General features: G+C 46.5%; 1 protein-coding gene across 1 annotated transcript in view; it reads right to left on the reverse strand.

The window, feature by feature from the left end:
* LOC139051799 (nose resistant to fluoxetine protein 6-like) overlaps positions 1-3528 on the reverse strand; it is a 76156-nt gene extending 72628 nt beyond the window's left edge. The window contains exons 1-4 of the mRNA XM_070528789.1: positions 3288-3528; positions 2976-3177; positions 2434-2585; positions 1649-1860 (exon numbers count right to left, since the gene is read on the reverse strand). Coding sequence (XP_070384890.1) covers positions 1649-1860; positions 2434-2585; positions 2976-3177; positions 3288-3528 — 807 coding nt within the window. The remainder of the gene's footprint in view (positions 1-1648; positions 1861-2433; positions 2586-2975; positions 3178-3287) is intronic.
* Between the last annotated feature and the right edge of the window lie 12100 nt (positions 3529-15628).

The following is a 15628-nucleotide window of genomic DNA, read 5'->3' on the forward strand; positions in this document are numbered from 1 at the left end:
TTAAACGTAGCATGAACTTTAAAAATATTCTTGGGTGTTACATGCTAAAACCACAATGTTTTTATTATCGGAACGTGTCTGCCGTGGCCGGGATTCGATCCCGCGACCTCGTGCTTAGCAGCAGCCCAACACTGTAGCCACTAGGCAACCACGGCGGCTTATATATTTACAGCGTATTAGCAATTGGCAGGAGTGCGAAGCACAAAGAAAAAGCTAGATCTACATTGGAATATTGCATACTCGTAGTAGTCGACATTGCTGTATTTATGTATAAGCGGCTTTTATATTGTTACCCAGCTGAGCCCAGTACTCCAGCTAACATGAAAGCCATATCGAGTTTCACTGGTTCGCATCTGTGGGACCAGTGTTACACATTACCCTTGAGACTGTAATGCATCGAGCTCTCTCAAAACATCGCCTTCCGAGACAGTTCATTCATAGATGAGGTTTAACGTCCGAAAGCAACACTGTGACGCTTTAACGGATGACGTGGTGGAGGACTTTGCTCCCTGGCGTTCTTTATAACGTGCGCCTACACCTAACCACAAGAGCGTCCTCGCATTCCGCCACCAGCACCATTGTGGCGAGTGCAAGGCAGCAGTACATACGGGATGGGTCGATAGTAAAAACACTTGCGATAACAGGCCGCCCGGATTGCTTCGGTGTGTTTATTGACACCATTGGGCCCGTCTCAGGGTAGGAAATGTTCATGGCTTTAGAGGTTCCATCGTCCACACATGTTGCCGGCTCAAAGCTTGCTTCGGCACTTGACAATGGCCACAGCGACTGGCGATATTGTACAGTGCTCGCGGAATGAAACGCGACAGGGAGCATATACTAGATCCCTGCATATATGCAAAGTACTCGAAAGTACCATGTCATCTCAATAGGAATCTGGACACCGACGGTGACGGGGACTCCGGTCTAAATGTACGCGCCAAAATTACGTTCATGTGATACGAACTGATAAGGGTGCAAACTGAAGTATGAGCATTAGTTAGCCATAAATTGACGCGTTTCATTCCGTGAGCACTGTATGTGTGAGTTGCGATAAAGCTCCACGAAAAACGTTGAGAGCGTAAGTTACAGTAGCGACATGGCCATGACGTAGCGCATGCTTAACTCAAGCACCTTCAAACCGGTGACCTTTCAGTTCATAGCATATCTTTCCCGTGCTCTACGAGTGCTAAAGGTAGCATGTAAAAGGTGCTAAAGGTGTAAAAGGTGCTAAAGGTGTACACGTAAGAGAGTTTATACACAACTTATATGCTCTTCTTCGTTGTCGTTTTCTTTGGTTCTAGGAAGGTAGTCGGGCGTCTTAGTCGCAAGTATTCTGTAAGTGGATACAACCAGGCATCATTGTGAAATTTCAGTAAGGTTCTGTAGTTGCAGTCCATTCGAGCGCCTGTGCTCAAGTCAACCAAAAATCTAGCCCCTCATTCCTGCCTTTATCCTTTTGGCTCAACGGCAGGCTACTTCGTGGTACGTTTTGCTCTGTTTCGCTAATACTAATTTTTCGCTCTTCGCTTTTCATAGAGAGTATCATGCAAGCAATGGAGAAGTTTCTGTGGTCTGTGACTCCTCTTCTTCAAGTGACATTCTATTGATACACGCGCCACCCAGTTGCAACAAACTCTGGCCAGCTCACCCGCTCGTGGGCCATGATGAAGTTAGGCAGCATCTCGTCAAAGAATGAGGTGTCATTGGCCATCTTGACGTAGACGTTGCAGTACTGGCCGCGCGCCACTTCGCCGCCGTTCCGGTCACGGGCCACGGTCTCGATGCACTCGTCGAAGGAACCCAGGTCGGACCACGTGCCCTGGAACAGCCCCGTCGGGTACTTGGCGCTTGCGTCGATCACTGCGAGGGAAGACGCACCATGGTCGGCCGGTTGGTATCACACAATTCATCTAGAAACCCAAATGCAACTGCACGTTGCTAAATGAGAAAACAAGAACAAGGCATACCCAGGCATGTGGTCCGCCTATTGACCCCAATAAAGCAAAATTGACATGTTAACAACGATGGCGTGGTGGGCTAGTTGGTAAAGCGTCTAAAAGGGTTAGCAGTGCACACGGACGGCGGCAGAGAGAAGAACAAGACAAAGCACTAATTGTAGCTCTGTGTCCTGTTGTTCTTCACTCAGTCTCCGTCTTTGTGCGCTGCTAACCCTTTAAGATGAAAACTTCATTCTTTTACCCATGCAAGTCACTCAATGCCCTTAATTTCAAACAATAGGTAACACTCTCTCAGAGAAACGTAGCAAGGTGGTCTGGGATATGACGCAAATTCACTCTAACAAAATAGCTTTACACAGAAGAACGCTACCAACCATGCGAAATCAAATACGCGCCGAGTTGGCATACGTTCCAGGAATGCCGACGGCTCATGGACGGGTAACATGTCGCGTTTGCTCACAACGATGACGCGTACCTAGTGGGGGTACTGGTGGGCTTGCGGCATGTGTCACATCTTGGCCCTGAAGCAGTACTGCAACATACCACGACGTTTGGTTTTCTTTCCCTTTTCTGATGGCGCAGTATGCGGTAACTTCTTCCTCCTTCACTTTGTTTACCTCGTTGTGTCTGCCGGGATAAGACGGGCGCGAGGATGACGGCTGGAGGAGAGGCTGTTCATGCATTGACTAGTTAACACGAATGAAGCGCAAGAAGGAACATTTGCGTGGAACGCGTATTTTCGCGATAAATCGCAAGAAAAGTTCAGGGCTCTCTACCAAATAATTTGCATAAAATATTTGTTTTTCGGCTATCCCCAGTTGATAAAGACGAGCTTGGGCTCGTGTTCTCGCGCGATCACGCGATCTAGCGTGCTCACGCGCTCCGCGTGGTAAAAGACGAAAGGGAACGAAAGGACACGTCAGCGGCCAGAGCAGCAGCAGCCACCGCAGCGGATGGCCCCGTTCTACAACGCCATGCAGGGCAGCGCTCCCGTCTCGAAAGATGTCATCCACCCACGAGCACCACATGCGGCCAGCCGTCGTCGGGGCCGGCGAGAAGAGCGCGGTGGCCCGCGCGCCCAGCATCCATCGGGCACCCGGGCTCCTTGGAGCAACGGCGGACTCCATCGAGCTGTTCCGGCGACGCGAGGTGGTCCACTGGCGCAGGAGGCCACGCGGCCTCTCCAGCGCGGACGTCACCGCCAGGAGCGAGCTCGGCGCTACGCGGAAGGTCAACGGGTGCCGCTGCAGGAGGCCTCGCACCGGGCCTCGCTTCTCCGCCGAGTGCTAAGCGGACAAGCGGCGGCGTCATCGGCGAGCGGGCACGTGCCGTGTGCATGAACAACGGGAGCACCGGGACGTCGCTCGGGCCGAGGGGGCGTCGCTCCTGTTGCTCGCCTGCGCCCCGGGCCTCCTACTGGCGGCGAGCCCAGTGCACCCGTCCGCGGCGCCCCCCGGATTATGCTCTCCATCACACCGGGGGTGCCTCTGCCGATGACCTGTCCGCGCTGGCACAGCTCGCCGCAGCCCCAGCCTGCCCGGGCCACGATGCAGCAGCGGTGGGGCCTCATCCGCCGGGCCAGAGGGCGACGTCACGGGCCCTGTTGAATCGCTCGGCTCGCACGACGCGGGCTTGGGGTGTCGGTGCTGCCGTCCTGCAGCACCAGCACCCCGATGTTTTTTGCGAAGGCTGCGCTGACTAACTTTTTTGCAGCGTGTTCTTGTGTGATTTTGTGTGTTTCAATTTTTCTTTATTTCAAATTGTACATAAAATGAAATCTATGGCAATGGTGTTTTGTGATTCTTCGCAGGCGACGGTCTGTTCTGAGACCGTCGGTGCTTGGTATTTTTAGCGCCGAGGCGATATACTAGTGGCGGAGATTTAGGTTCTGAAACTTGCTGCGTCTTCTAGAGACAGTGGAGCAACAGTGCCCGAAACGGACTAGCTGTCAATATATCGTGCAACTTGCTGCGTCATCTAGTGACGGAACAATAGGCCACGAAATTTGCCGTGTCATCTAGTCACGCAACAGCAGGACTCTGAAACTTTCTGTGTTGTCTTGTTGTCGGCTTGCTATGCAATTAATGCATTTTCACGACGTCTACGTACGTAGGCGTTGTATGCGGAATTGCTGCTCTTCCACAGCTGAGGTTAGCGTAGTTTCCGCATTTTAGCACTACTGATCTTAAATAATAAACGTAACTTCTGCAATACAGTGTGTAGCTATATTTCTTGAATGCTAATCTCATTACTGTTGATAGAGATCGTGAGATAGGCAGATGTACATACATGTAGAGCCTAGACGTTAATAGATAGAAGATGATGATGATGATGATGGCCTCATATTATGGCTCATACCCACACTCGGGGATTGGCCAAGAATAGCGTGCTGAAACGATTGCCTATTCTATTGCAGTGTTACATATTGGATGAGAAAACAGGAAAGAAAGGGAAACATATTAAAACAAACAAATTACAAAAGAACAATCACAAGTTATTCCTTTTGTTGGTTGTATCTAATCGCAAACCGCATCAAACACGTCCCTATGGCTGACCCCTATGACTGACGCACCGAAAGATAGTATGATTTCTGATGATAACATTAGCCCTGATTTAGCAAACGGAAGTTCTAGATTTCTTTTTCTTAACAATTTGTATCGCCGACATACAAAAAATAGTGATCTAGTGATTCTGTTTCTTCGCAGTATGGACACAGAGGCGATAGCGTCAGACCAGTCCTGTGTAAATATAGGTTTAAAGGAGGGACACGGCAGCGTAATCTCGTGATCACTACTTCTAATTGTCTTGATGGACACCAATGGATTTTCCATGGAAATTTTAGGTGCTGAAATTCTGTCCATGTCATTATGGATTCATTGACATCTCTATGAATTGAATATTGTCTATATCTAATTGCTGTTATGTGCACCACTACTCGAAGAACCGGCATCATAGGTCCACTCATGGATTATCGTGCTATTGAGTCTACCATTTCATTTAAATGTAAGCCAAAGTGGCCAGGTACCCATAATAGTTTTAGAGAATTACACTGTGGAGGAACTAATGTTAGAAACGTCTTTAGAGTTGCCGAATTGGATGAAGCTGTGGACGAAGTACAGACCGAAAGGTAATCTGGTATAATAACCGCACTTATTGAGTTCGAAGGCAGTTTCCGAAGCGCTAAAACCATTGCTAAAACCTCGGCTTCAAGAACGGGTGTGAAATCAGGCAGTCTCAAGGAGAATGACCAGCCAAGCGGAAGCGAGAAAATGCCCACGCCCGCCTTTTCGTTGTTCGCTTAAGCATCTGTCGCTATTATGTTATTTGTTTGTACGTGCGCAAGGCAATCTTGCAACAGGTTATTTAATGAAGTGGCTGATAGAAACTTCGAGTTTGGGGGGAAAAATTTCATCAAAATGTATCTTAATAGTCTGATTTGATTCGGTTGGTGGAATTACTTCTCGAATGTTCACATTACGGCTAACTAATTGTTTTTGTACGAATACAGTCTGTGGAGAATGAAAATGAGGCCAATGAGAAAGAAAGAAGGAATTTGGATAATTAGTAAAGGCGTATTGAGATCGTCTAAGCGAGAAGCTGTAAAATTTCAGAAATTATTGAATTGTTAAGATGCGAAATCTGCAGGGCAATTTCGGAAGCGCGCTTCTTGATAACATTAATAGCTACCAACCTGGGGAGTCCGAGAAACAGGCGTAGGGCCTAACGCTCCAAAAAAACCAGAGGCTTCTGCCGTACTTCACGTTTTTTTTGTTCATTTATTATTTTTTTGCGCTGTCCGTAGTTTGTGAATTTTGTGCTTGACTATTTGTGGGAAAAACTAGCCTCGTGTGATTGCGTTACTTTTGCGGACAAGACAGCTCTATGAGAGTTGAACATGATAACGACGATGATGAGGAAGATAATGACGATGATGATAATGACGAGGAGGAGAAGGTGAAATAAGTGCTATTGGAATATTGACGGGAGGCCCACTGGTCTACTTGGGGGCAAAGGGTGGTGAAGGGGTTCGCGAAACGAAGACACTGCCAGCGATTCACTGAAAAATGCTCGTCCGCTCAACGCGCCTACGACAACGCCGTGTCTGCAGTGGATGCCCGGCATCTACTCTGGACAAGTGGTGGGACAACGACAGTCTGTGAAAGTGTACTCGGGAATAAGTTAAGAACTGAACAACCTGAGTAATGTGGCTCTTAGGCAATGCTTTCTATAAGTTGCACCTGCTGTATTTGGATGAAACTGGCCTCCATCTTTAGACATACCGGGTGTTTTAGCGAAGACTGTCAATTTTTTTTCAGACTCCTTGTGATTCCTTGTGGCAGATATCACAATTCTAGTCCATAAGCTGGTCTGCTCGAAGAGGCGGATATTACTTGCACAAAAAATTGCAATGCCTAATCGACTAATTAACAAGAATTTACTATTTACCTATTTCCTTATGGCACATATTGATATTCACAAATTCTAGCCAAAGATTCCGCAAGGCTGGAAGGAATTCTCAGGGTGACATCAGTTCCGAGATATTCTATTCCCGAACTTTGCGAGGAAATGCATTGGCGTTCCATTTACTTTTAGGCTTCATTGTATAAAACGACGTTTTGTTAAGAAATTAAATGAAACGACAGTGGGTCTTTACTGCAAGTTTGACGACGCTTATCTCGTGAATGGTGTCATCCACACAATTCTTTTCAAGTGTATATGCCTTGTAGTCTCACCCACTAGAATCTATAAACTGCAATATGTGGCATAAGGTAAATAGTTGAAACTTTATAAGTGAACGTTTGTTAGTTAGCCGATTATTCGTTTCAATTTGATGTGCCAGTAATGTCCGCCTCTTCGAGTGGACCGGTTCATGGAATAGAATTGAGCGTCGGCCACAGGTAATTTTTTTTTTAATTTCAACGAGGACCTTGAAGCGCTTTATTACATTCCCGCATTATGCCGTGTGGCAACCAAGGCGAAAAAAGAAAAAAAGAACACTAATCAAAATGGGCAACAAACTAGCGCCAATATCATCATGTTGCTAACCTTAAAGCTATGCGCTCAGATGAAAAAATACGAACACTAGATAAATGTTTTATTTCATTTCCCAAGGGCGATTTACAAAATTTTCGCTGCAATACACAGTTGTGTCCTTCTCGGCAACTGACAATTTCATATACTAGGGGCGCTGTACCGTAAAGCTATTCCTGGCTTTTCTAATTCAATTTTGCAATCATCCCTCCGCCAATGGCCGACAGCTTTTTTTAACCACCCCCAATTCGCCTGTCTGTCACGCGACGTCACGAGAACCGCGGAAACTCCCCATCTGATATGATGTGAACAGACTGATTATGCATGACTGCAAAGAACAAAAGAAACATAGTTATTTCTGATTCGACGCCTTTTCGCCATTAGCCCTCGGCTATCGGTCAAAAGTTGTCGGGTTGCCCCACTTCACCTGCCTGTAACGCGGCGTCACAAAACCGCGAAAACTCACCGCGTGAAAGTGACGTGTACGCGTTAAAGTTAGGTGCAGATCACCTAACCAGAGCTGTGTCGCGGATTTTCTTAAGTGTTCATCATTCGCGTCACTACCGGTGAGTGCCTTCATTTCTTCTCACCTCGCACGCAGTGAGGGAATAGTCAGAGGTGTCGACGCTGATCTGTCTCCATAAGTAACATTAGAGAAGTTATCTGGGACTGAAGTAATTGCTGTTTATCGCTGCAGTCGAGTGGTAGACAATAAGAGGGTCCCAACAGAATCGGTGATTGACATTCGCAGGAATTTCCCGTCCATCAGAACTAAAGGTGTGGTCCCTTGTGTTCAGAGTTGAACCTCTGGCATCGCGTGCGCTGCAATGCCATATTCGCTGACGATGTGGCCATAGTACGATGCGGCCAGAGATGCATTAATATGCCGAACAAAACTGATTTTTTCTCTGAATAGCCGCTGGCTATGCCGTTCCGAAAGGAATAAAAAATGGCTGCCGCCGATCGCTCAGGCACTGACTAATCGCACCTGCCGGAGAGCATGGGTTTATTTGCGTGCCATAATACCTTTTTGCGTGGCAGTGTAACGTTTTCGAGGACTTTCGGCATGTTTACGACCTCGCTCAGTCAACTTTTCTTTGCTGATGATCCTTTTTAGCGGCATTCTTAACCTTCCGTTGCATGCCACCGCGATGTTATCGCCTTTGGACTTTATACGGAACGGGAGGGCGACGGCGGCGGCAGGAATGGGCCCGTAGCATCCGTATAATTGAATAATGTAATCAGAGTATCCGGCAAGTGAAGCGTCCAGTGGCCCATCGCTTTCTTTTCCGCAAAAGCAGTAACGACATCGAACTTTCACCATGCGATAAGTCGCTGCGCCACAGCAATGTCTTTTTTTTTTCCTTCTGTGGGGTGGGGCACCGAAATGAAGAAACGCAAAGTATCTCCACAATCGAATGCCTACTTTGGGCCCTTAATGTGGCTACCGAAGGAATATCGAAGAAAACGCGAGACATTTGGTCCACCCATAACCATGCGCATACTCCTCGGTGTCCTACACCGGCTAGACAACACTTTCCGGAGATGTTGCTCTCAAGCGAACGCGATGCCATCCGTCGAGTCCCCCCAGGGATGGCGGCGAGTGACCATTGTTCCCTTTCCTCGTCTGCTAGCCAGAAAGCGTACAAAGCTCTGCTAGGCGAAATTCCACTCGGCCAGAGAAAACCGAATGCGCACCGAACTGCGCCGCACGGTGGTCGGGGCAACATGAGAAAAACGCAAGCGCTCTGGCTGGCTCTGGCAGCCCGCGGGTAGGGTAGGAGAACAAAAAAATTGAAGAGGCTAAATGTGTCCTCGTGAGTAAAAGTCAAAGTAGAAAAAATAAATAAGAACGCAGCTACCTTTCCTGGCTTTGGTGTCTTGACATGGATGCTTTGGAGTAGGTGAAAAAAAAAATCTTTATATTTTTTATGTGAGATGGCGGCACAAATGAAGCACCTCAACGCTTCGTCTCATCGGACCTCGCTGCGTGCTTTGTCAACTTGTCTGATAGTGTGTTCATCTGGTTTGCCTTGTTACAGTGTACTAGAATAGGGGCAGTGTGTTCAGGAAGCGCTCGCCGCTGAGGCGCTTCATGTAGATAGAACGAGATGGCGCTGCAGGAACATGGGCTGCACGGAACGTACGGCGCAGTGCCGGCGCTGCACGCTGATATTTTGATGATCGTTTTCTGTTCCAACCAAATAGACGTGCAAATGCTCGGCGGATGTTATGATGCATCCCCGAAACTCCCAACATATAAGAGATGAATGGTATGTGCACTCCTAGCGCATCTCAACACCCATTGGACGCATTTATTAACCTGACAGCAAAGGTTTTGCAGACACAGAAGTAGTGGCGTAAAGCCGTTAAATTTGTGTTGAGCCACGTTGCCCCGTAGCCAGAAATTATTCGACCGGAAAAGTCGGCTCGGATTCCAGGTGCACACATTTTATTTTGCGGTTCGCATTCATAAAAAAGCGGCCGCAGCATCCGCGACCCAACGTCAAGCGCTTAGTTCCTCAGCCGCTGTTGTAGAAGAGAAGGCAAACATGCACGTACATAGCCCAAAGCCAAAGAGCTTCACTGCTTGGCATTTACCTTCTTTCGCAATAAACATTTGTCCCTCGTTCTGTCCCCCCGCAACTACATAAGTTTATTCGTGATTTTTTTTTTATTTCCATCATGAAGCGTTCCCGAACGTCAGGCCCAAGTGCGAGTATGAGACACACCGACATCTTACATTTCTATGGAAGGAATAAAACAGGTAGGAAAGACGCTAAGTAAAGGGCATCTCTGCAAAACTACACACAGTATGCCAAAACACAGAAAAACAGTGCACGTACATTCCTACCTAAACAATGGAGACCTACAGCGGAATTAATATGCGCAAATATATTGCTTCATTCCTTTTTAATTATATTACCAAAATTAGCTTTTTGAATGCACCAGAAGAAGTTGTGCATTCAGATGAAAAAGACAAAGAAGGGTCAGCATACATATGTTGCACCAGCCTGCTAAGAACAGTATAGCTAACTTTAAAGTGGAATTTCTTTTTTCGTCATGCTTCTCTTCACTGATTAACACCTTTTACGTATAAGTGCAGCCTTGTTGGGACATAAAAACGCACAGCTGCTGATGTGAAATCCTCAGCATGTAATTTGCAGCATATATGGCAGAGCCAAATTTAAAGCTTTCACTAGAATCATGACATCAACTATGCTGTCGCTACAAAGCTCCTCTTTGCGGAAGAAGGTTGTAAATATATTCCCTCAAGTTTCTCTAGTGCTTCGAAAAGGAACTTGGACGGATACAGCAATCCTCCCCTGTCACAAATTTCGTGAATTTTGAGACTGCTACTGACACTAGAGTTCTGCAAAAGAAGAGAGCGGCAGTCCTCACATTTTTTGCGAGCAAAATATTTCTGCGTGACATACACTGCCATATATAACGGATGAGGCGGTCACCGCTCCATTCTTCCACATAAGCCCGGTGCTCTGCCGGAGTATTGTTTAGCCTTTGCTTTACCAGCGTAAGATTTCCAGCTTCAACTAACTCGTCAATTGTGACGCAACGTCCCCTTCCTTGTCAGAATTATCAGGTGAGTGAAGTAGCGATAGCAAATGCTTACTGAACTCTGTGTTGCCTGTTTGCACTGCCTTCGCCAAGATATAAAAAGGCTATTCACAACAATAAAAATTGATGCGGCGTTGGGTGATCATTGGATCCGCACGACTACCTCACAAGAAATTCCCCAACTTTTATTGGCTTAGTCTAGATGTCAATAGGTATTTAAAACCCTCTCCTTCCAAGTATTCTGACAGAGCCAAAGTGCTGCACAATGTCACACGGAGCCCATCTGCCGTCGACTGGCTCAAGCCGCATATTTAGCGCCAGCGAACAGGGACAGAAGGGAGACGACACCACAATGCGCTAATTTTAACAACTTGATTTTCAGGAAACACCCACCTATTTAACCCATGTACAGTTAAATAGGCGGGTGTTTCCTGACAATCACGTTAAAGTTAGCGCATTGAGGTGTCGTCTCCCTTCTGTCCTTGTTCGCTGGCGCTAAATATGCTTTCCAAGTCAGTCTACCAACACGCCCAACAAATGGCAATCCTTTTTCATGTGACTCCCAACGAGACAGAAACTCGAGGAATTCCTTCAGAACCCTTCAGAGCAAGCACACGGCAAGCAGGCTGCAACTGGCCGCAGCACCACAGAGCGCAACACACGGAGAACGCGTCCGTACAACCGGTGCGACTGCAGCGCCGCCGCACACATCCGGGACCTGTCTACGCTTCCGGCTTCAAAGCGGTGCGTGGCGCGCTGCGCCGTATGAACAGACTGCCCCTATCTAGTACACTGTAGCCTTGTTGTGTGTTCCGATATACGACTTTAAACATGTCAATACACCTTAGGCGTCAAATGTTTATGACAGCATTAAACCAACAACGTTCTGCAATAGAAAATGCGAAGCACAACTTTGGAAATGCCAATGCACGTTTCACATCAAATGTTTATGAGAACTTTATACCCATAAATATTCGGAATTGACATCCATGCGCTCCGTAGATTCCGCGGCCTCTGCGAGATGTCGCGGCGAGCCCGTTCGCCATCAAAACGACCTTGAAACTTTGTGCTCGGAAGCGGCTGCTTGTATAGAGCACGGACGTTGTCGCAAAATCACGCCCGAGTTCGCAATGTTCATGGTGAAATGTATTTTCGAGCATGAAAAAGACATTCTAGACGAAATCCAATATTATTTCTGGCGCCGGGGGTTAGTTTGGTCGGCGGTGCATGGACAGCAAGAAAATATTTCGGGCGGGGGGGGGGTCTGAAGCCCCATAAGCCCCCCCCCCCCACCTCCCCTGGCTACGTTCCTGCTCTGCGTCAAACAGGAAAGAAGAGGCAGTGCATTCGGAACAGCAGCATAAACTCGCTCAGTTGCCAACAGTGTCAACGATGGCATCCGCTTTTTCGCGAGAGAACTACACGGCCTTCAAGTGGGGGCCTATGCCGAGCACAGTTGTCTCTAATAATACTTTATAGCACGCGCAAACTGTAAGTCTGATGAAGTTAAACAAAAGCGAGGATCAGTAGTAACTGCCCGTAATATATATTTTAAGTGACTTGAATGCCCACATACAGGAATTAGATGGCTGTACTTACAACAACTGGAAGTCAATTCTAGACCTTTGTGAGCAAGATAACATCGTTATTGTGAATAAAGGGCCTAATTGTGAAGGGCAGATCACGTGGGAAGTGGGCGACCGGCAATGGACCATTGATTTCTTTCTGATTACAGAAGGAATTCATGATAACTTGAGAGAAATGGTCATTGACGAGGAAGGGTATAGCAGCATAGGGAGTGACCATAAATGCATCATTTTGAAAATGGCAGATGTTGTTGGGAAAGAGAGCAACGAGTGCAAAATTGTAGTCCAAATTTGAACGCTGAACGAATTAAATATATAGTCACTAGAGTCATGGAACAACTTGGCAAATGGCCCAGTAAAGAGTAGGAATATAGTGAGCTTTTAGGTGTAATAACGACAAAAATACGGAACGAGGAACAACATGTTCGTTGGGAAGGAAAAAAGAAACAGAAAAGCTGGTGGAACAAGGAGATACGAGAAGCGATCGCCGAACGACAAAAAGCATCCCGAGAGCCCAGGTAGACAAAGAAGGCGCAGTTGCCACAGGATGGAGTAGCCAGTAAATGGGAAATATACCGGGAGGAAAAGCCTATGGTTCAAATACTGGTGCAAGCAAAATTAAAAGGTGGAAGTGAACGTTGGTTGTCAGAAATATGTGAGAAAAAGACGGCCGCACCAATAATATTTTGTAACCACATAAAATTATTATGCAGGAAGTCAGCAACAATACAACAACATACCCTAGACGAAGATGGAAACAGACTGGAAGGAGAAGCGGCAATAAATTACATCCCAAAAATAACAGCCGAATCTTTCCAAGGCAATGGCGAGGTTGTATTTGAAGAAAAAAAGAGCATGAAAGAGAACCAGATGGAAAAGGAGCTGGTGCTGACAAATTTCAACTGGAAGAAAGCCGAAGAGAAAATTCCAAAGCGCACAGGAACAGGGCTAGACAAGGTTCCCGTTAGGAGGATTAATGAATTAGGACCAAGAAGTAAAGAATGAAAGCTGGGTAAAAAAACTTCAAAAGATAGACGAATACCAGACGGTTGGCGGTAAAAGTAGATTGAGTTTAATTTATGAAGGTAAGGGGGAGAACGGTAGAATTCACTCGTACAGACCGTTGACCATTACATCGGTAATATAAAGGCTAGAAATGCAGGCAATCAAATTAAAGCTGCAAGCATGGGCAGACAATAATGGCATTTTGGGAGAGCTTGAGCAAGACTTCAAAATAGGTGGGCATTTGGATGATAACTTATTTGTTCTTACTCAGTGTATTGAAACATCAAGAGTAGAAAGCAAACCGTTAGATGTGGCCTTATTAGACATTACAGGAGCCTATGACAACGTTGACTGCAAAATTTTGTGGGATATTCTGGAAGAGGAAGACCTAAGTGACGATTGTCTACAGCTTTTGATAAAGATTTACCTAGAAAGTACCATTTGCGTTGAATGGTAGGGGATGACGAGCGAGGAGACAATTGATATCAACAAGGGACTGAGGCCGGGGTGCCTTTTATGCCTATTGTTCTTTATAATGCACAAGGTGAGGATGGAGAGTGCGCTAGAAGGAAGTAATATCGGGAATAATCTCTCATACCAACAGGCGAATACAGTAGCAGAGCAGCAGCTTCTAGGTTTATTTTATGCGGACGGCATTGTGTTGCTAGCTAACAAGCAAAGTTATTTGGAACGTCTGGCTAATATCTGTGGACAGGAAGACAAGAATTTACGTGTGAAAATTACGGTTTGAAAATTTGTTGTTATGGTATTTAATGAAAGTAGTGAACAGACATTGGCAATACAAGGCCAGGAAATACCTCGCGTAAAAGAATATAAATACATTAGTATATGGATAAACGAATGCGATAGATAGATGGAAACACATGAAAAACATAAACAGTAAAGCGGAAGAGAAATGGAGCCAGAATAAAGCACATAGCGCTATGGGGATACAACAAGTATACAAGGTGCTCCTGCGTAAGTGGAAAGGTGTAATGGTTTCAGGACTTCGTTGTGGAAATGCGGTTGTTTGCTTGAAATTAGGGGTGCAATCAGGACTCGATGGGAACCAAAGGTCAGTGGGACGCCTCGCATTGGGTGCTCACGGGAAGATTACAAAAGAAGCTGTGCAGGGTGATATGGGCAAGACTAATTTTGAAGTGAGGGAAGCTCGCAGTAAAATCGAGTATGAAGAACGATTGAGGAATATGGAAGAAATTAAATGGGCTGGGAGAGTGTTGATGAATCTGTTCAGGAAAAACATTGATTCACAGTGGAGGAAAAGAACTAGGAAGCTTACCAGCAAGTATGCGGCCTGTAGGGTGAGCAACACAGCAACAAAGAAGGTCAAGCGGAAGTCAGACAGGCTGAAATAATTTCATGGGTGGCGGCAATGAAAAATAAACCTGCCATGAGTGACTACTTAAGAGGAAAAACCGAAATCAGGAAAGAAACAATTTATGATAACTCAAAGGGAAGCTCATTACACTTCCAAGAGAGATCAGGAAGCCTTAGGACACGCACCTATAAAACGAGATATAAAAAGGAAGAAGAAGCATGTGCAATGCTGCAGGAACGATAGGGAAACTATGGAGCATGTTTTATTAGATAGTGAAGACATCTGTGCAGTGGTCGATTTAGGCACCACTGGTGCCCTTGAAGCCCTTGGGTTCAGCGAGAGTAAAGGCGATTGGAAGATTGGTGGATGAAAAGTAGGGAAACGAAAAAAAAACGGAGAACTACAAATGCAAAGTTCACAGCAGGAGCTCAGAAAATTTGGTTGTGGGAATTCATCGTGGCTTTCCTTTTCTTTTTTAACATAGTGTAGGACATTAGTAAGTATAATAGCAACAGCATGGTGGCGCGACCCACCACCCCATTCCAAAGGGGACGCTCATAACATTCTTCCATCCATCCATCCTCTAAAATGCGCTCGATGGCACGCCTCTCCATCGGGATGTGAACGGCAGGATTCGGCGCTGACATCAAGGCGTTACCTATAGAGTGTACGCTAGCGTTACCCTACCACGCGTGGTAGAAGAGAAAAACGCAGAAACGGAACCGACGAACTAGTTTTAGTTTCGGTATTGGCAGTAAAGCGTCGCCACGAAACTGGAAGCCAAAGGAAAATTCAATACCGCTTGCATATGTGGGGTTCAAAACGGCTGCGCTCACATCGGGCTACGCATGTTTGGTTTTTCGGGTGGACCACCTTCTCAAACCTGTCAGAAACGATAACCACCATCTCCAAGAAGTGGTCCGGCGCCTGTGGAGACCAATTGCATGTCAGTCGGACCATATTTAGGCGTTTTACGGCCGATTTTCTATCTTCAGAACGTGGCGAGCTGCTAACCCTAACTTCAGTTAGGGGAGCGGCGCCGGCGGGCGAGCGCGCATTTGAACATGGTGGCCTTAAGAACTCCGGCTGCGACATCGAGCCCGCGACTTATTACAACGTCGCGGCTTGAAGAA

This window comes from Dermacentor albipictus, unplaced genomic scaffold, assembly GCF_038994185.2.
Source record: "Dermacentor albipictus isolate Rhodes 1998 colony unplaced genomic scaffold, USDA_Dalb.pri_finalv2 scaffold_14, whole genome shotgun sequence".
Classification (NCBI taxonomy): Eukaryota; Metazoa; Arthropoda; class Arachnida; order Ixodida; family Ixodidae; genus Dermacentor; species Dermacentor albipictus.